The sequence below is a fragment of the Megalobrama amblycephala genome, linkage group LG3 (genome assembly GCF_018812025.1).
Source record: "Megalobrama amblycephala isolate DHTTF-2021 linkage group LG3, ASM1881202v1, whole genome shotgun sequence".
Lineage (NCBI taxonomy): Eukaryota > Metazoa > Chordata > Actinopteri > Cypriniformes > Xenocyprididae > Megalobrama > Megalobrama amblycephala.
Window position 1 is genome coordinate 46,729,707 of NC_063046.1, and position 22,509 is coordinate 46,752,215.

Sequence of the window (22,509 nt, forward strand, 5' to 3'; positions counted from 1 at the left end):
GTGCTCAAGCAAACAACCAAACCCATATGCGAAACATTTCCATAAACAATTTTTCAGAATGATTTGGAAAATAATACCACTGAGGGAAGGGCAAACTCAGAGCTATCTGTGAGGCAACCTGGAGATGAAGCAACAAACCTTTCGTTGACTTTAATGACAGGGTTATCCTATCTTCAGGTCACGCTAACTAGCTACTGTCAATAAGTCATTGATGCAGTTGAGTCGTAAAGCAGTCTAGACAGAACATCTTTTTTCGCAATGTTCTTAAAACATCTTAAAACATCTTTTATTTTGTTATATCTGCTACAGCTTTTAAAAGAAATGGACGAAACATGTTCCCCCCCATTTGAAACGGTGTTGCAAATGGCTTTAAATGTTCTTTTAAATGGTCTTGAAGACAGCAATGTTAATGTCAAATGTCAAATCAGTTACAATGGACATGCTGCAGTACGTTTTGGCAGCAAACAAATGAGTTCTTTCAATTTAAAATCTGAACTAGCATGATCATAATGCTTTTAGAGCTTAGAGCCAAAACACTTCTCCAAGACAACTCTAGTTTTGCATTTCTCAATGTCAAAACAGACTTTCCAGGCAACCATTATGGTTGGCAATCAATCAACCTTCAAAAATATCTTCAACCATAACATCAAATTAAGTGGAGGAAGTGGAGAAGGACAACAAAGCGCAGATTGTCGTTTTTGTTTTTGCTAACGCAACCGGTGTAGTAGTGCAGAGGAGGTTGGCTGCGAACGACCCCTGATCTGTCAGTAATCCATCACACGCAAGGACCTGTTTGGATTGGAAACTGTTTCCATGTGCACCAGGGACTCTCGTAACTTCACTGTAAGAGCTAGCGTACGATACAAGCTGCTTAGTGGCTAAGTGATATTGCACTGGAGACTAAAAATAAATCTAAATCAAAGAAACGTGGCAGTGTGTAGTCAAGCAAGATTTACTAGCATTACGGCTAATGTGGTTTAATAGATGTGTGGATAAAAAGCTGCAGTGTCTAAGGTTTTCTAACAAGAATGTGTCGACTCGATAACTAAACGTGTTTTGTGTAGATAAGAATTGGTTACACTTTATTTTAGGGTGTCTCTGTTACAGTGTAATATGAGGAATATTAATTAACTACATGTACTTACTATAGGGTTAGGGTAGCATTAGGTTTGGTTTAGAGTTGGTTGAATGTAATTATGCATCATTTATAGTTAATTCTTGCATGTGTAACGTGTAACAAGGACACTGTAAAATAAAGCGTTATCTAAGAATCTTTTCGCACACGCAGACCGCTGTTGTAACGGGACACCTGGTGAGTTTATTTACATCATCGGAACGTTAGCATGTGCTTTCTCAGCAGCCAAGAAATTCTCGACTTAAGCCAAGTTTCACATCTCTAAAATCCTTGGAGTTAAATAGCCCCTAACGTCTTTCAACTTGCCAAATATGCAGGATTAAGCAGGATTCCTTGGAGGAACATGGAATTTTTCAAATGCCAAACAAAGTCATGCGAAGTCCAGACTCTCAAACTTGGAGATTCACACTCACCTTTGACCCTGGGAAAGACTTGCTCTTTTTCACATCAGAGAAGGTCAATGTTAATGAGCTGCTGGGTAATGTGGGCAGCTTTAGATGCTGCCCGAACAGAGAAGTGGAGCCTTCCTGCATTACCATTACCTAAGAGACGAAAAACGAATGAAAGAAATTACTTTTATTCAGCAAGGATGAATTAAATTGATCAAAAGTGACAGTAATGACCATTTTAAGATTTCTACTGTATTTCAAATAAATGCTGATCTTTCTACTCAACAAATTATATTTTCCACAAAAATATTAAGCAGCACAACTGTTTAACATTGATGATAATAAGAAATGTTTCTTGAGCACCAAATCAGCATATTAGAATGATTTCTGAAGGATCATGTGACACTGAAGACCGGAGTAATGATGCTGAAAATTCAGCATTTTAAAATGTATTAAAAAAAAAGAAAGTAGTTATTGTAGTTATATTTAAAGACGGAGTGCAATAGAATACAGGAGTGCAATAATTCTGACTAAAATGTATATTTTGCTAAAATATTTGTTGTTGGACATTAAATGTGTCATATGTAGTTTTTAATTCGGCTTTAAACATTGCACATAGTCTTCATGGTTATATTCACTATATTTGTTTTCATATCCTTCAATATGAACATTCACTGCATCCCAATTTGTATACTATTCCTCCTAAATAATATTCGAAATTAGAATATTTATTCAATATTATCCACATTATATTTCATTTGCAATAGCATTGTGAACTTTTGTAATGATACGTTTGATCATTAACTTTTAAATGTATCATTATTCAAACTGTAAACACATGAGGAGAGTTCTCTGCATGAAAGACCCATGACTGGCAGATCAACATGCTAATACATTTCTCTCTGAAATGGAAGGAAATTAAATTAAATTGAATTAAATTAAATTGATTTTAACTGTGACAAGATGATTGACAGGGCAGTTTAAACGGAGATAGGATGTACGTAACTAAGCGACGGAGTTTCCGTTAAAGACGCAATTATGATAAAGTAGTATGTCCGAAAGCTTGCCTACTCTTTTGCTACACACTCAAAAGTATGCACTCTCTTCACAAAAACAGTACATACTTTTAGGGCATAGTATAAGTAGGCGAATTGGGACGCAGTTTGTAGGACAACATTGGGCAGGATGTGAATTTTTTTTTTTTTTTTAATAAATACCAAAAAAAAAAAAAAATGGAAAAAAAGAGAGGGCTTTTTCTTTTCAAAATAGAAAAAAATAGAAAATACAGAGATGTATATCAGATATCGCCATTCAGTCAAAAAATAGAGAGATGTGATTTTTTTTTTTTTGTCCATATCGCCCAGCCCTATATTAAACACAATGAAAATGGAGTTTGTCCTTACTTTAGAGTCCTCTGAAGATCTTTTGTGAGGATCCCGTTGCTGTAAAGGACAAAGTACAAATATTTACAGTAAAAAAAAAAAAAAAAGGGACTATGAATCAACACAAACCACCACCATACTCTAAAACACATTTTGGCAAAAAGCACTCTGCTTACTCCTAGCCTGATGTAATGACAAAATGCCTTTCAACAGCCAAAACAATCAGGTAAATTGCAAAGGACCTTTCTCAGTCACCACCTCACTAAATTGATATTGCTCTCTTAATTAAAACAACTTCCCGCGCAACTGCCATTTGCCAATAAACTGTTTCGATTCCTGCCATGCCTCATCTGTAAGCCAGACAAGCACCAGAGGAGATGTTGTCATACCCCCAGCAGTAAAACATTTGAATTACTGGAATGAGGCAAGAAAGGGTGAACTAAAACTACAAAGAGGGCCCTCTCAAGAATCATTTCTTTAAATAGCTTTCCTGTAGCTCAGTGGTTAGAGCATGGCACTAGCAATGCCAAGGTCATGGGTTCGATTCCAGGGATTGCACATACTCAGATACAAATGTATAGTATAATGCAATGCAAGTCGCTCTGGATAAAAGCGTCTGCCAAATGCATAAATGTAAATGTAAAATATGCCTTAAGGGTAAAAGCGTCCCACTTCATGGCTGATCCATGCTAACTTGTTTTCAAGTGCTGGTGGAACTTCAAAATGTGTCCAAGATCAACAAAACAAATAAATATAAGCCAGTTGATTGATAAAAAGCATGTGGATCCCTTTGGAACGGGCCCAAAGACAACTCAAGTTTCCTGTAGTGATAGATGGTCGTGTCAAGACTAGCCCAATCAAATCTTGTGAAGTTACTTATTGTCTTGGTTGATGAGAACAGCAATTCCATTAGGACCGATTGCCTGACATTGGCCTTCATCTCTGGAAGACTGTTTGCTAGGACTAGCACAGACAAGCAGCAAGGTATATCCTTGCATTTTTTCAACTGTGAACAGAGTGCACGCATTTTAAAACCACATGGGGCTAACTAGTCATTTCTCCTGCATGAACACCTTTGAGATTTAAAAGACTCCAATTAATGAGGCTAATAGCAAGTGGTTACAAAATACAAATATTTTCTAAACTGTCTTTAACAAAGATGTACATTAGCTCAATGGAAGTCACATGCCTCCAGTCATTCAAAAAAATAAATGGCCCGTCCATCTTGTTCCCAGAGGTTAGCCACGTACCCCTCCAGCCTTGAGCAGCTTCCTGCGGAACTCTTCAGTAGGGTTATTGAATGTGAGCTTTTCACAGCGGAGATGATTGACAGGTGGGTGGCCCTCCAAGTGCAGGAACAAATCGTAGTCAAAGCGCACTTTTTTTGGTTCTTCCTGGTGAAAAGTGACAAGAATATTACATTTACCCAATGTACACAGTCACAATGCTGTTTGGATTGGTTTAATTCTATTTCTAACAGATCAAAGACACTTGTTTATACGGATAATAACAATTACATGTTTGCTCAAAAGACGGTACCTTATTTTTAAAGTAAACTTCAATAGGCAAGATAAATCCAGCGTATCCAGACTCTTCAACTTTATATGGTGGATCCTTGCACACTGCAAGAGAGAGAAAGAGAGACTGTAAGTTTAAGGGCAGTAAGGGACAAATAGGCGTTTATAGGGTATTTGGTACAACATGCAACACCGCTAGACTCAACTAGACTCACAATAATATTTGGTAAAGTGGGTATTACATAAATGTACATTGTGCCATTTCATTCTTCTGGTTTAAAAAGCAAATCTGAACGAACGTCACGAAAAGCGAGGTATATGCATTAATTCGGAGTGGTGATTGGCTGCCGTGCCTGGACCGTACATGCTACATCATCAGTTTATGAGATTTTCTCTGCATTATTCATGAGAATAAACTCTTTTAAAGCTGCTGTCCGTAACTTTTTTTGTGTTCAAAATTTACAAAAATTATATAATGAGAATGTACAACATGAATCCATTTTCCAAACCGTGTTTTTGTCTTACCCTGAATCATTATGGTACACTTATAATAAGTGTTTATATTCGGACTATTTCAGACCGGACTGGTAGGACCCGCCGCAGAGTATCACAGTAACTGCGTGACTCGCCATAGACATACACGGAGTAAAGTAGCTCCGGCTACAATGTTCTTCTGCAAAACACGTGCAGTTCTGTTTATTAACCGCTAGAGGGCCAAAAATCACGGACTGCAGCTTTAATCTAATCGCTGCGCTGTATTATGCATGAGATCTCATTACAGCGGAAAATTTGAATATCACACAAGACTGTTTCAGCGCTGTTCGTTCACCTCTACCTGTTCAGGTTTGCGTTGTTGTCCTTCAGACACATATCGTGTTTGTTTCCTCAGTACAGTAACGCAAAAGTGTTGATTGCATTTTCCCTACAATGTGGTCAGAGCTGGAGTTTGACTACCAAATTAAATATTGTTATAGTCATATTTTCCATAATGTGTAACAACACGTGGAGCACACATGAGAGTGGTTTCTGCACAGAATGCCGCAATGAGTTAAACAACACTCATAGTGCGGATCACAGTTCATATCTGGATTGGAGCAAGCGTGTTTCAAGTTTTTATGAACATATTTCATATACTCTCCTGCTCCGAACATGAACCAGCACCGTGAATGTGCACATATTTAGGGCCCGAGCACCGATGGTGTGAGGACCCTATTGTAATTGCTCCGTCAATGATTTTTCTTCTCTGAAATGAATCACATTTTTGAGGGCCTAAACATGCTTGAATACTGATGAAGCTTTGCACACATGTCAGAAGTGATGAAAATTTATGTCTGATGTGGGTTTCCGAATTAGGTGTGGCAAAATGGATCGACAGCGCCACCTATAAAATTTAAATTAAGCGCCCTTCACGCTACGTTTCAAAACAAGTATGAAAATCGGTACACACATGTAACAGCTCAATACGCTCTCTGTGCATTTTTAGTCCACAAATTCATCTAAAAGAAGAAGAGGCTATTCCATGAATGGAGTTTCCAATTCATACTGTAGCCGGAGGGTGCTAAAGAAACAAAAACTCATCTAAAATTCATCTATAGAAGAAAAGAAAACAGGAACTAACTGCATGTCTTCTAGAGCTCGCTAACCATGACTTTTACATCCAGATAAACACTTTTCAAGACAATAAATACACGATTGAGACGATGAATTCATGTATTGCCTCTGAATTTGCGTCTGAATAGCGCTAGCTCCGTGGGCGTGGCCGCATTAGCGGATAATGAGCTGAATCACAGACTTCTGACATGGCTCTCTTTTCATACAGATTACATAAACACAGAAGGTTTGTTTTCGATTTGACTTACATGATTTAAAACCTGACATCTTAACGTTTTTTTAGACATAAGTGTAATTTTTCTGTGATTAGTATTCACTAAGTTACAGTTCATTTTCTGAGAACTATCAGATTGGAGTTCGTTCAGAGGGAGAGGAGAAATCACGCATCATGTTAGTTTTCTTTATTTTACAAAAAGCACAACATTGTGTTTTTACTCTGAGTGTATACAAATAAAAGAAGATATTCTATAGTTTCAATTGATATATTACTTATGTCTCTATGACAAAAAATGACGGAGTATTTTAAGTCTGTTTTGCTGCAATGTGAAAAAAACCCTGCAAAACGCGCCGGCGCGTTTTCAGACCTCAGAGTGTTAAATGCATGTCGCCCACTGTTCACTGTTTTCCTAAGGCCTCTGGGTGGCGGTGGCCCCGAGTGCGAGGGCCCTTTCATCGCTGCTTGCAGCTTTAATTCATCATGTCTTATTCAAATTAAATATATAATCCAGCTAAGTCTGATCATGAACACAATGATTCAAATTATTCTTATACACAAGACAATGATGTAGACTGAAAATTCAAAGAACAATGGACAAATGTACAAAGTAATGAAAATATTATTAGGTATTTTAAATGTTCATCCTTATTTTTCATATAGATGAGTATAGCATGCTGATTTGTTGATATTTCTAAGAATAATTTACCAAAATGGATATTAGATTTGTTCATGATAGTTGTTAGTAGTCTCTAATGATAAGATTTTTCTGAGTTTGTTGTCATAGGGTTATATTTTTGAAATACATCAAGGTGCCCCCATCTCTGTTGTTTTATTTTCTCCGCTCATATTTTAACATTCATTTGTCTGTATAATGACTATGATGAAGGTGTGTGTACTCAAATCAAGCATCATTATTATTCAAGCAACATTATAGGAATCAAATATGCATATTAGGCATGTGTTTCCTGCTAGAGCAAAATGGGATTATATTCATCATGACCTGGTGAGGTGATAGCGTATTACAGGCATGCACAAACATTTAAGTCTCAAGCTCAAAAAAACAAACAAAAAAAAAACTAATATTGTTGCTAAATTGTGATTTGCCATTAATCCAGTCTTCAATATGACAAGATCCTTCAGAAATAAAAATATATATACGAAAAAAACAATTGTCTTTATATAAATTAATCCTTTCTGAACAATAACCTTCATTGCAAGTAAAAATTTATGGTGAAAAGTTGCAATGAACCTCACATCTCCACCACGTCTCAGGGAGGCTCTTCCAAAAAGGTTCATAGCCTCTCATGGGAACTTATTAGTGTTTGCAGTTTAAATGCAGTTTAAATCTTGCAGTCTAAATGACCTGGAACGTGTGACATCTTCCCTGATTAACTGCATTATTTATATGTCTTTATGGCCAAATCCTTTGTGCAACATAAAAGCAATGCGCTTTAATCATTTATTTTAATTTATGGCCTTCATCAAGAGACACTACTTATAAAAACAAACTGCTCCAAAGCACATTTAGCTTTGCTTACACAAATCATTCATCATCATCTCTCAAAACACTAAACCTCCACAGTGAATAAATTATCTGCGTTGACACTTTTGTTTTACAGTGATGCCTTGCTATTCATCCACAAACACATCTCAGCCTTTTTATCTCTCTCTTCTACACACACACACACACACACACACACACACACACACACTCTTCAAGGTACAAAAGACAAAACATCAGGCTTGGTCCCCAATTAGACATTTCAGGATAAACACCCAGTAGTTTTGGTCAGGTGACGCCCCAAGGGAACACTTGTTTGTCTCACTCTCCAACCCCCAAAAGAGCTTCTTAACAGCATCACCAATTAGTCAACATGTACTGTTGAGTGTTAATGGATACAAGGACACCTGCAGATAACGTGAAATAAAAAGAGGAACTAGTTCTTCCCTAGTATAATGAAATGCACTCATTATTATGTCAAATTAAGCCATTATTACAATAAACTGCCTCAAAAATACATTTCTGTTTGACAGTTAACCTCAAACTCTCAAATTATGTTGATGATTTGGTTCTCAAAAAATTATGAAAATTATGCACCGATACATTTTTAATGGAAAGGTCAAAAGATGTCAAAAATGTTGAGTGGTAGTACACATAGATAGCCTTAATGTCTTTTTCAATAAACCAACACGGAACTCAAACTCAAGATGATCTTGTTAATTTCTTTGCGTTGCTCTCGATGGAAACACGGTCCTACTGACAATGCTCAATAACAATGGGCATGCTAAGGTAACATAGCAACCGAGCCCCTTCCCCCCTCAGGCTACGTGACGACTTTAATGGCTAGACGATGACTGACCTCAAACCTAAGGTCGCCGGATCCCAAAACAGCATCCGCTAAACAAATATTACAGAGATTGATTGCCGTGCCGGGTCACGATTAGTTACCGTCCCTTGAAAGGATCTGATTAGTATGGTGCATTCATTCAGTCCCATGAAGCCATTGGCAGTGAGAAGAGTGAGAAAACTATTATGGGATGTTCTGCTAGTAAGATGCTTTCACTCCTGTGTGTGATTTCTTAACACTTTAACAAGCATAACTCTCCAAACCCAAGTGGTTTTTGCTCTTGCTGGAGGCTTCTGTTTTTTACTTGGTGCAGTCACAGTTACTGTATTTTGGAGATTTAGCATGTAACTCTTACTTAGAACAAGTGAACCATTTCATATTCATTTAGTGTCACCTCTGAAAGTCAATGCAAAAATACACTGTGGCCATGTTGTGCTTTCCAAACACTGCCTCAGAGTATTTTTGTGGGTCAAAACCCGGAATGAGTTTGCATTTTAGCACTTCTGGTTCCATCATCCTAAAATCAATGGGGTTTTTTAATGGCTTTTGGGTTAAATGCTTGAAATAAGGTCTGTGGTGAACACGGGCTTATGATAACTTCACATTTTTTAGAAAATCTATGATATAAAATACATCAGTAATACCCTTGTGAGTATTTTTTTTAAAGCTTTAACTTGTCTTGAAAAAGGTGGTTGCTAACAAGTGGCTATATGGGACTTCAGAGGTTGTCGGGGACATTAAACATCATCAGCCGAACAGCTAAACTCGTCTACTTACCAGTTCGCTTTTACAGCACCGCTGTGTTTATAATCGCGCTCTTGCAAACTACTATAACTCGAACTTTCAGGGAATATGTTTTTAAATAAAGACTGAAATAGTTGTTGAAAGCTTAGTGATGGTGACACTGAAGTCATGTGATCGCGGTATAGTTTGTTTATAGCCGTTTCGCTTTTGTCTTCTGCCGATTGCATTTATGCTTTATTCAAATTCATAAAGTTGTGTTTATTTCTTAAGATTATTACGATGAACAAAACATTTTGTTCATTTTCTGCAATAATCCAATAGCCAATTGAAAAATCCTATTGGGTTTTTGTTGAGGGAACCAGGGTGATGCTAACTCTGGGGTGGCTTACAAAAACACGTCATCTCTGCAATCAACTTCTGGCTCATCCAATGTAGTTTGGCATGCTGCATGGCATTAAGGTGATTGGCTAAAAAAAATTCTGGGGGAGAAAAAAAAGAAAGAAAAAAAAGTAGAGCAAAACTGCATGCATGGGCTAAAATATCACACACACACAGCCAGAAGCTCTTACTCAGGCAACAAATAACAAAGAGGTGCTAACTATGAACTCCACAATAAACTAAATGTAAATTACCCAGGAACATTTTTAAATTGTATGCTTTTATACAATTTGCTGATTAGAAATATAGGATGGGTTTAAAAATTCCATTTGACATATAAACCCGTGGAAAGTTGTCATTGTGATGCATTTCAAAAAATTTAGTAATTTTACTTATTCATTTATAATAATCATTATGCCTGTAGTGTAACAAACTTTTATGAAAAATCTTCAGATTTGTCATTTAAAAAAAAAAAAAAAAAAAAACTTTAATATTAAAGCAGAACTAAGTAACTTTTTTACCTTCATAAATAGTTTTCTAAGTCCTTACGATGGTTAATTGACTTGTAGTGGTGTGTTTGAGGTGAGCACTAACCCCTTCTGGCACGTCTACGCCAGAAAACAGCACTTGCAACTTGAGCTGCACGGACCCGAAACAATCTCGCCTCATGTTCACGTTCACGCGAGAGTGACAAAATGCTTTACGGTAATTCAAAAACAATGTATATATTATGTCTTTATAAGACAATTTCGAAAATTACCCACCTCCATCGAGTGTACTGTATTTGCAAATTACCCACCTCCTCTTTCTTGTACTGTATTTGCAAAACTACTGCGCTGGCGAGTGTTGTAGTCGTTGTAGTCCAGAGCTGCGCTTGGAGTATTTATGACAGTGTCATTCACTGAAGGAAACTGTAGGGGGAGCTTCGCGAATCTTGCTTAGTTCTGCTTTAACAAACTGAACTTTTTGTAAATATTTCAATGCATTAGGTATCATGAATAACAATGAACAACATTTTTACAGCATTTAGAGCATGTATATTATAATGAGCTTTACTTGATCAGCAATATTTTTTCCTTTAAAGGTGCATTATGTAAGAATTTTGCAGTAAAATATCCAAAATCTACTAGGCCAGTGTTATATATTTTGTTCACTTAAGTACTTACAATATCCCAAATGTTTCCAACTATTTGTAAATCATGAGAAAATTGCAATTTTAACCAAGGGACGTGTGAGGAGTCGCCAGTCAATTGCGTCATACCCGTGTTACCCTCAGTTTTTTGATATATTTATAGACAGAAAACTAATTGTTGTTATATAGCTCAACATGTTTAGTCTTATTGTTTAAATCTAATTTTTTTTATTTTTTGCGAGTACCATAATTGCATCCATGAACATGATTTCTTCCTGAGTCCTATCCTGCTTGTTTCCACCGGCTGTAATATAAAGACCACATGTCCCAAGATTCCGCACTCAAACTTGGCATCATCAAGCTACGCCTTTGTTTTGAATAGGCCTCTAGCGACCTCTAACGGACAGAAAATTTTACATATTGTAGCTTTAAGTATTTTAATTAGATGAGCAGTAGCTAACAGGCAAGACACTTTATCATTACTTTAGTTTCATTACTTTATCAAGCAGTGGGAGGTTACATACTCAAATCAAGTATCATTCAAGCAACATTATAGGAGTCAAAGGTGTTTCCTGCTACAGTGACTAGATTCATCTTGACCTGATAAGAATAAGCATCATTAGACAAACCGTTCTATAGATTTCAGTATAATAAGAATATATAAAATAAATGTATGTAAAATAAATATTTATATATAAACACTACTGTTCAAAAGTTTGGGGTCAATAAGATTTTTTTATATATAATTATTTTTTTTTTTTTTTTTTAAATATGCTCACCAAGGCTGCATTTATTTGATCAAAAATACAGTAAAAACAGTGATATTGTGAAATATTACCACAAAGAACAACTGAGATGTATTTTTTCGGAATTCTTTAGGACTTTAGTGAATAGAACAGCATTTATTTGAAATCGAAATCTTTTTGATATATATAATATATAATTAAATTAATCTAGATTAATAAATGTAAAAAAAAAAAAAAAAAACTTTGTTAGTTCATGATACCTAATGCATTAAACAATGTTGACAAAATTAAGCTTGTAAAGTATTGTAAAGTATTCAATTCAATAAGTGTTACATCACACGGCAGGGTTGCTGAAAAACTTAAGCTAAAGAAAATCGTGACTAGTTCCAAATCAAGACAGGACCCAAGATATACGCTTTACGTTTTCCATTCATAAAAAAATTAAGCTAAAACCTTGAAATTGATTAAAATAAATCTATGGACATGTTGTGTGTCAACTTCCCACTTTTTCCAATCTGGAAATCAGTAAAACTCTCATGGAAACCCCTTATCCTACCCTTAGGAAACTTCACACACTACCTGCCGAATAACTTGCAAGATAGAAAAAGGTCAGGATAGGTTAGAAAAAAAAAAAGTGATTATATAGGTTAAAGTAGATCCACCTTAACTGAAGAGAAACCAGAACTGAACTTGAAAACTGTCTGGTTGTTATCTCAGCTCTAGATCTTTTGCTTAAGATGAAAAGGTCATTTTACACGGGATGGGGGGTGGCGGGTGTAGACAGACTGTACGAGTGAAGTGCACAATACACTCATTGACCTCCAAGAGGAACTCTGCCAACAACTACAACAGAACCAGAACAGAGAATGAACTGCACACTTTTATTGAAAAAGGCCAAGAAGAGTTTTTTTTTCCCTCCCCCTTTGCGCAAACACACACACACACACACACACACACACACACACACACACACACACACACACACACACACACACACACACACACACACACACACACAGCATGCCAATTATAAAACAATGCCAGTCAGAATGCATTTGCCCTTTCCCTGAGACTGGGTCATAACGAGGGCCAGCCGGAAGACACTGAGCCAAATTATAAGAAGAAGGGAAAAAAAAAAAAAAAAAAAAAAAAAAAAAAAAAAGAGAATCTTGCAACAACAACAACAACAAAAAAAAAAAACACTCAAAACCACAGCATAGTTAGTCTGCCTAAACTAACAGATTCAGATCTGTATTACCTTGCTTTAAGAATCCTTAAAGGGATAGTGCACCCAAAACGAAATTGTCATCATTTACTCACCCTCATGTTGTTCCAAACCCCATAAGACTTTTGTTCATCTTCAAAACACAAATGAAGAAATTTTAATGAAATCTGAGAGATTTCTGTCCCTCCATTGACAGTCCACGCAACTACCACTTTGACAAGAGGTCGTAAAACGAATCCATATGAATTGAGTGGTTTAGTCTAAATTTTCTGAAGAGACACGATCGTCCTTTTCCTGGCTCAAAATGAGGCAGAGGTGGTAAAATCCTTGGTCTGTGTAGGGGGGGGAAATTTTGTACATTTTAAAGATAAATTCATTAATCTGGTGCACTATAAGAGTTCAAAATAAAGAGCTCCAGCCTGTGTTCAGTGTGCAAATTGAACAAAGAAAAGGTCTATGCATTGACTTGCACCTGAATCCACTGTTAAAAATAAATCATCCACCCGCCAACCGCCCGATGATATTCTCTGATTTAGATATCTGCACCTGATCACCACATTACAATTATTCAAATTCTCAGTGTTAAGCATGATGATATGGTAACGTATCACACTGAAGTAGGTTGCTTATAAATTAACATTTTTATTTAAAATAAAAGTTCTTCTTTGGCTAAATTACATTTCCTAAATAGCCTAAACGCAGGCTTTACTCCCTTCAAACTTAAATTCTCACCGTTTCATCACATCATTGTTGGAAAACACTCTTATCAGAATAATTTCATTTAGTTAAGCTTGTGTATATTTTTAGTTAAAGCTGTTAAGTTATAAAGCAATATCACATGAAGGGTTTTCCTTTGTGTTTTATATAATGACCACTAGGACCACTACCTTGATTGGTTTTCCCTGAAGAGAAATACAGTACAGTCCAAAAGTTTGGAACGACTACGATTTTTAATGTTTTTAAAAGAAGTTTCGTCTGCTCACCAAGGCTACATTTATTTAATTAAAAATACAGTAAAAAAAACAGTAATATTGTGAAATATTATTCCAATTTAAAATAACTGTGTACTATTTAAATATATTTGACAAAGTAATTTATTCCTGTGATGCAAAGCTGAATTTTCAGCATCGTTACTCCAGTCTTCAGTGTCACATGATCCTTCAGAAATCATTCTAATATGCTGATTTGCTGCTCAATAAACATTTATGATTATTTTCAATGTTGAAAACAGTTGTGTACTTTTTTTTTCAGGATTCCTTGATGAATAGAAAGTTCAAAAGAACAGCATTTATCTGAAATACAAAGCTTCTGTAGCATTATACACTACCGTTCAAAAGTTTGGGGTCAGTAAGAATTTTTATTTTTATTTTTTTTTAAAGAAATTAAAGAAATGAATACTTTTATTCAGCAAGGATGCATTAAATCAATCAAAAGTGGCAGTAAAGACATTTATAATGTTACAAAAGATTAGATTTCAGATAAACACTGTTCTTTTGAACTTTCTATTCATCAAATAATCCTGAAATAAATATTGTACACAAATATTTTGTACAATTGTACACATTAAATGTTTATTGAGCAGCAGATCAGCATATTAGAATGATTTCTGAAGGATCATGTGACACTGAAGACTGGAGTAATGATGCTGAAAATTCAGCTTTGCCATCACAGGAATAAATTACTTTGTGAAATATATTCAAATAGAAAACAGTTATTTTAAATTGTAATAATATTTCACAATATTACTGTTTTTACTGTATTTTTAATTAAATAAATGTAGCCTTGGTGAGCAGACGAAACTTCTTTTAAAAACATTAAAAATCTTAGTGGTTCCAAACTTTTGGACTGTACTGTACGTTCAGTTGAAAATGAAACAGTGACAGTGAAACAGTGAGTAAAACAGTGCTTGTGACGCACTTTCGTTGTGTCTTACCGTGAAATGAGAGTTCTGTGTCTTTATTAAAATCAACACATTAATGACTTCTCTCTCATCCACCCGCAATTAATTGGAATGTTATTTTTTATTACTTGGACCACCCGACCCTCAGATTATCAGCAGTATCCGTGCGGATCACTACTGAATGGTTCAAAAACCCGCGACAAAGCCGTGTTGGTGGAAAAGGGGTATCTGAGCATGTGACTGCCTGTCTGAGTTTTATCGACAGTCGGAGGCAGCACGAAATTTGACAGAGGTGGCCGCCTCGTAATTCTCTATGCAGGTAAAACCCTTTGTTTATTATGTTCATCATAAAGCGATCAAGTCTCTTCAGAAAATTTGGACTAAACCACTTAATTAATTTGCATTAGTTTTACGATCTCTTGTCAGAGTGGTAGTTGCGTGGACAGTCAATGGAGGGACAGAAATCTCTCAGATTTCATTTAAAATATCTTCCTTTGTGTTTTGAAGATGAACGCAAGTCTTATGGGTTTGGAACAATATGAGTGTGAGTTTTTTTTTTTTTTTTTCATTTTTGGTTGAACTTCTCCTTTAATGCATACAATCAAACGCTACTGATTCGTAGTACATTTCTCCACAATATCCAGGCATAGTAACACTAAGGGTTTGTGAGAAGAGAATTTCACTTTGTTTCAGATTACAATCTTATATCTGACCTGAAGATTCCACAGAACGATATACCTGCAGCATAAACAATCCCCCTTTACAGCGGACCACCTGCACAGGGTTCAACCAAGGCCAAAACCACAGTGCTCAAGCCATAAATCCCCTTTCATGCTGATAAAATATAAACGTAACCCAGAAATTATTAACAGGGATTTACTGTTGAAAATCAAATCAATGCAGCCAGACACAAAAGAAGTTGTGTTACAAATGCACAAAACACAAAAGCACTGAATGCATTACCCAGAACACATCTGTGGTGTCTTACATAGAGCCATAGAGAGCAATATCCAACAGCTGTAGCACAAATAACATTTTAGAAAAATATTTTAAAATTATGCTTCCATGAAGAAAAATTCCAAATTCAATTCAATTCACATTTATTTGTATAGCGCTTTCACAATACATATAGTTTCAAAGCAGCTTTACAGAAAATGCATGCGCCTACATTACAATTTAGAGTGATCTGTTATCAGAGTCCAAGTAATGCATTACTATTGCTGTCTGCAAATCAATGGTAAAAAAAAAAAATAAAAAAAAAAAATAAAAAAAAAAATAAATAAATAATGAGGCAAGCTTCATGAGGACCTGCAAAATATGTTCCACAGTTTAGATAATCACCTGCCTATGTCAGAAGTCATCATGCTTCACAGATTGCTGGACTATTGAGGAAGCTGTTGCTGCATTCAAAGCTAATCAACCCAGTAGCTTAAGTGCAATTAATGTAGCATTAAGTTGTCACAACAGTTAACTGTTGTATTCCTGAATCTTTTAAATTGCCAACAAGAAGGACCAGAACCATTGAGGTGGCTGCAGCCTCATTAAAGAGTAGATGGTAGATTGCAATTGTAGTGCCCTTGCTGTGACTCAAGACTCATAAAACCCTCCCATTCATTTTCATTTGAGTGCTGGCTGACCTGGAATAACAAATAATTAGTGATGTGCAATAGGTTGGTCCATAATTGGTCCCAGACCCAAGCACCATATTGACAGCAGCCAAACTTTTGGTAAGACCCTACCACTACTCTTAAAGTAATGGTGACCCGCACTGACTGCCAGGGCTTGAGTGGAAAACCTTGCCTCTTTATTTCTACAGGAAATCTCTAATATCATTGGCCAGTGTTTGAGTATTGTTAGAGGCTTTGTCCAAACAAATATATTAGGTTTTAGCAGGTGCCATGAGAATGGGGGACTGAAAAAGATTTGGCAGGGCACGGCTGGTTTAAAAGGGAGGTTCAACCTCATTAAGAACGTTTGGAAACTAGAGAATTAGTGCAATGAATGAAACTACAAAGCATTTGAGGTGGTGAGTCTTTAGCAGTTCAACAGAGCTCTCGTGGTTTCACAGACAGGGTTTACATTAAGCCAGGATTAGGCCTTGTTTAAATTAAGACATTTAAGTAGCTTTTATAAACGTGCCTTAGAATCAAACATCACTGGTGTGCATCTTGAGACAAAACAATGGCACTGACATATTTACGACAATGACAAATGGGTTGTGAGTAAACCGAAAAAATGCAACTGAAGCTGTGTAAGTGATGCCTGTCCTGCTGTCACTAGCTATGTTTCCTCATTATCCATTTTTATCCACATTTTGGGATATTACAAAAAAAAAAAACCTGGATTGAAAAACCAAGATGAGCATAAATTCTAAAAATGCGCATAAAAAAACATATGTGCTCAATTGAGGCAGATACATTTTTTATCCAAATAGAAGACATGCAGATAAACTATGATGGAAACACATTTACCAATTAATTCCTTGATTCGCAGCAAAAAAATTCATGTGACTCAGTGGATGTGATTGGATAACTGGACTAACCAGTGAACCAACCACAATCGCACAGCATCTCAAATGTTGCTTTGATCATTCTGAAATCATTCATGTCATCAGAATGATTTGGTTTGATTTCCTCCCAGAAGCATCTCACATGATTGCGTTCATGAACACCAGCATCTGAACACAATATAACATGACAGTGTTTATTGTGTTTCGTCTGCACGCTCTGAGAAACAAGTCATTTATGTAGGAAAAAAAGAGCCACAGTTTCTTCCCCAATTGCAGCAATTTCAATTTTTATTACAGATATTTTGTGCCAATTTCCCAAGAAGTGACCATTTTATTCTTTTAAACACATGGGATGGAAAGGCTGCTTCATTGTTTAATGCGATATCCTAATTTTGTGTGTTAAATTTGCAACTTTGGATGGAAACATAGCCACTGAGAAAGGAGGTTATACTGACAAATACATTGTCAAAAGGCACTGCAGACTTTGGGATGTACCCACACTGTAAAAAATAATTGTTGGTTTAACTTAAAGTAAGTTACCTGGTTGCCTTAAAATTTTGAGTTCATTGAAGTTAAAAATTTGAGTTAATACAATGAAGGCGATTGTTTTTATCAACAGAAGCTCAAAATATTATGTTATCTGAACTACATTACATTATCTAAGTTGATTTGACAAAAGAAAAAATGTTGTGATAAATCAGGAAAATAATTTTTTACATTAAAATTCTGGCCAATAAGCCAATAATTATTTTCATGTTATGATCAATAACTAGTAAATGGCAGGTATGAAAATTCTAAACAAATTTTGTCTAAATAAATAAATTAAAAACTAAAATCAATTGTTTTAAACAATTTACAAGTAAATTTAGGCATTACAACAATATAATGTGCAGTATAAAAAATGGATATTGATTTTGAGATTTGTTACATTTAACAGTGTTATTAAATTATGTTTTTATTAAATATCAACTTTTAATTTAATATCGTAAATCGGCCAATGCATATAAATTTAAAATCTTTAAAATCAGCCAATAACTGAAATAGTACCAATATATTTTTCATCCCTAAATAAATTATATATTTAAATTATTTAAACTTTTTTTTTTACCAAAGTAAAAGATTAATAGAAAGGGTTAGAAATAAGGTGGTACCGTCACAGAGTTTGCCATATGGGACCACTGTGTTCACACACAAAGGTGTAAATTGACACCTACTGCATGGGAACCACTGAATGTCAAAGAACCACCAAGTTCTCAGGTTGTTTTGGACATGGTGGTTCACTCTCATTCATCATTTTCACAGCACATGCTAAAATACACTGTAGCCTGTTTTCCTGAACATGTCATCCTGCAAAAACAAGAGATTCAGCATCAAGAAAAGCTCTCTTCAGACCCCCATCATCCAAAACCAGCGCATTAACATCTGCTTCTCAAGTACCCTGCCCCCATGGAGCAACACTTCAGCCTGCCATTTCCCAGCTGTGCTTTCTCAAACTCGCAATTCAAAACAAGGGGAAAAACTGACCCTGGATCTTTGCTCACTTTCAAAGCATGTTTTCAAATGCATTTCAGCAGTGCCAAGGCAATATGGGTCACAGAAAAAGTCCAGCTTAGGGGGCTTCGGTAAAAATTCCCCAGATGCCAACTTGAAACAACGAGCGATGACCCTCTCCTCGGCGCTTTTCAACAAACTGTCCACTCTGTTGAATTCCAACGAGCCACGTCCCGCTCTGTGAAAATCGTCCTGGTACATAGTCAAGAGCAGCTCTGCTTGCAATTACAGCTGCTTGAGGCCCTCGCTTGAGTGTGAGCCTTGACACTAGTGCCGTTTGTACTTAGTTCTGTGTGTGGGTCTGTTCAACATTCACTGCAGAGGAATGGGTGCAGTGATGAGAAACGTGATGAGAAACTAGTCAACAGCCACCATAAATAACTATATGTTGTGACAATTTTATTTTAATCACTGAATATCCAGGAAAAAAAAGACACTTCTATTTAGACAAGCAGACACAAAAAGGTAGAACTCAACTAAAGTAAATTAATTGAACAGTATTGTAAATATGTTCGGTATCAAGATCTACCAATGAACAACAGCATCAACTTCTACATTAGATATTTAACAGAAAAAAATAAGTAAATTTAAAAAAAAAAAAAAAAAAAAACACACTACACTGTTCAAACATTTGCCATAATGACTAAAAGTCATCTAGTGGTAAGTCTCTTATGACCACCAAGGTGGTCTTAGTGGTAAGTCTCAAATGACCACCATTTCTTCTTATTATCAATGTTGAACATTACTACTAAAATATTACTAAATGCTTTAAAAATGTTAATAACCATTTTACTGTATGTTCACAAACTTTATTGTAAAGTGCTACCGTCACCGAAATCAAATAGAAAACACAAACAAAAAATTAATTTGATACAATGGTCACAAACATACTCTATCCAAGTACACAAACACAAACATGAATGCTTTGACAATGCATTGCAAGTGTGCAGTATACCTAACCTGCATTCTATCTTGGGTTTCACTACTACTTGTGTAGAGCTTTGCATCTTAAAAAACCTGCATGAAGAAAAACATAAAAGTATTTTCTTAATGAGAAAGAAAACAAGCTAAAGTGTTAAAGTACAGACAAAAGTTAAGTGCTGAAACCACATGAGTCAACGCTGTTTGTGAAGCAGGAAGGTTTTTAATGTCTTTAGGTTGACTTCAGCAGCATCTAAATTAATTCCAAGACTCTAAATAGCATTGCATTGATTGTGGTTATCAGCTTCACAGGATGATTCCAAAACAAGCAAGTCATCAAATAAATGGAAGAAAGCAGTGACGATAAGACAAACCTGCTGAAATCAACTTACATTGCAAGATTTTAATGGGACTCACCAGGCAGCAGTGCAGAATTTACAACAACAGAGTCATGGTTTTTCCTGCATTGAAAATATTTTGGCGGCCACCAAAATGTATCTTTGTCCCACTAAATATTTATTTGATCATTTAACACTCTGAGGTCTAAAAACGCGCCGGCGCGTTTTGCAGGTTTTTTTTCACATTGCAGCAAAACAGACTTAAAATACTCTGTCATTTTTTGTCATAGAGACATAAGTAATACATCAATTGAAACTATAGAATATCTCCTTTTATTTGTATACACTCAGAGTAAAAACAAAATGTTGTGCTTTTTGTAAAATAAAGAAAACTAACATGATGCGTGATCTCTCATCTCCCTCTGAACGAAGTCCAATCTGATAGTTCTCAGAAAATGAAGTGTAACTTAGTGAATACTAATCACAAAAAATTCATACTTATGTCTAACAAAACGTTGAAATGTCAGGTTTTAAATCGTGCAAGTCAAATCGAAAACAAACATTCTGTGTTTATGTAATCTGTATGAAAAGAGAGCCATGTCAGAAGTCCGTGATTCAGCTCATTACCCACTAATGCGGCCACACCCACGGAGCCAGCGCTATTCACAGGCAAATTCAGAGACAACACATGCATTCATCATCTCAATCGTGTATTTATTGCCTTGAAAATTGTTTATCTGGATGAAAAAGCCATGTTAGCGATCTCTGGAAGACATTCAGTAAATTCCTGTTTGTTTTCTTCTATTGATAAGTTTTAAGTGAGTTTTTGTTTCTTTAGCGCCCTCCGGCTGTAGTATGAATTGGTAAACACCATTCATGGAATATCGTCTTCTTCTTAGGTGAATTTGTGGACTAAAATGCACAGAGCGCCCTCCGGCTGCAGTATGAATTGCAAACACCAGCGCTCATAGGATAACAATGAATATTAAATAAAAAATAACTCCTCTGTATAGAAAATTGACATAAACATATGAGAATCCTATATTTCTCCAAATGTGCATGCTTTTAAACTAAAAGCCTATATTCAGACTCTTTGCATCACAGAAATACATTATATTTTAAAGTATAATATAAAACCATTATTTTATATTGTAATAAAATTTTTCTGTATGTTTCATATACCATGATGAGCTTGAGACATCACAGAAGTTTTTTTTCACAGCCTACCTGACTGAAATGCCTCATTAATATGCAAGTCTTTTCAGGTCATTACTATTCAATTCTTTTGTCTTCACAGGTGAGAATGAGCCATTATTCATGGAGATTCACGCCTCCTCGCATACCGTGTTTCTTGGCAAAAAGTGTCTTACAAAAACTAAATCAGTATATTGTTATAAATGAAAGAGTAGTCAGCATAATTTTTACATAATTTTGAAGCAAAAACTCTAGTCTACAACCTTCAATACCCAAAAGTCTTGTGAACACAGATTTAATATACTTTTATTGGCCTTATATCAGTGACTTAAGTTTTTTGTTTTTTCAGTAACCACGCATAAACGTTATTCCTTCAAAAACACAAACATGTACACACATGTTCCTCACATATTATGGTAGCCTAGTTTGTGCTGAATACAGTGTAATGACACTTGTGTCATTAATATGTTTATGAACAACTGAAAAAAGCACAAATGTCAGGGCATGTCAAAACTTCTCCAGGCCCCAAATCAGCCTCAGACTCCAGAGGGTTAATGTGACGATATCTTCCATGCTGCAGTACCGGTACCTGCATAGTCGGCCGCTTTAAACTACTTCCGAAAGTGTTCGTGTTTGCGCTCCGTGAAGAGCCTCAAAGGTTTCTATTTATGCAATTTTTGCAGTGTTGAGCTTTGTAGCCAAACTGCTGAGTGTGTGAATGCAATGGCCAATCAGGAGTAGGGTTGGGTATCGAAAACCGGTTCCAAATTTCAAAGAACCGGGTATTCGATATGATGCGCGCATTTCGATTCTGTTTATCGATTCCTGGCTTTTTTTCAGTCATTCTCGCATGGTGAACAGCAGTGAGCATTTTAGGACCTGCGAAAAGGACCTTAACTCATCACGCACATACGCAGTTCATTACAATCGGCACTGACTTTTGCTTCAACATGGCATTAATCTGAAGGAATGCACCGTGTTTGGGGCTGTTCACATGCCGCGTAAATCGCGGCCTTGTCACTTTCTCCTCCTTTCCAAAGTGCTTTCGCTCCTTTGGCGTCTGTCATTGCTATGCAACCATGAACTGCGCTCTGGAAGACGACGAGGAAGTATCAGCAAAGGATTAATTGATTTCTAATTGATTTCTAGCCCTTGCATTAGCTTTACTAGATATAGCTTTTGATGTTGTTATGGAAAGGCCGAAGCTAATCTGTTGGTTCTTGTCACATGACCTGCGGTGTGCTTGAGGCATTCTGAAAAGCATATAGGCGC

General features: G+C 36.0%; 1 protein-coding gene across 1 annotated transcript in view; it reads right to left on the reverse strand.

The window, feature by feature from the left end:
• The window catches only part of mllt3 (MLLT3 super elongation complex subunit), a 61,851-nt gene that overhangs the window by 20,923 nt on the left and 18,419 nt on the right, over nucleotides 1–22,509 (reverse strand). The window contains exons 3-6 of the mRNA XM_048185713.1: nucleotides 4,446–4,528; nucleotides 4,157–4,300; nucleotides 2,928–2,966; nucleotides 1,549–1,677 (exon numbers count right to left, since the gene is read on the reverse strand). Of these exons, the coding sequence (XP_048041670.1) occupies nucleotides 1,549–1,677; nucleotides 2,928–2,966; nucleotides 4,157–4,300; nucleotides 4,446–4,528 (395 nt within the window). The remainder of the gene's footprint in view (nucleotides 1–1,548; nucleotides 1,678–2,927; nucleotides 2,967–4,156; nucleotides 4,301–4,445; nucleotides 4,529–22,509) is intronic.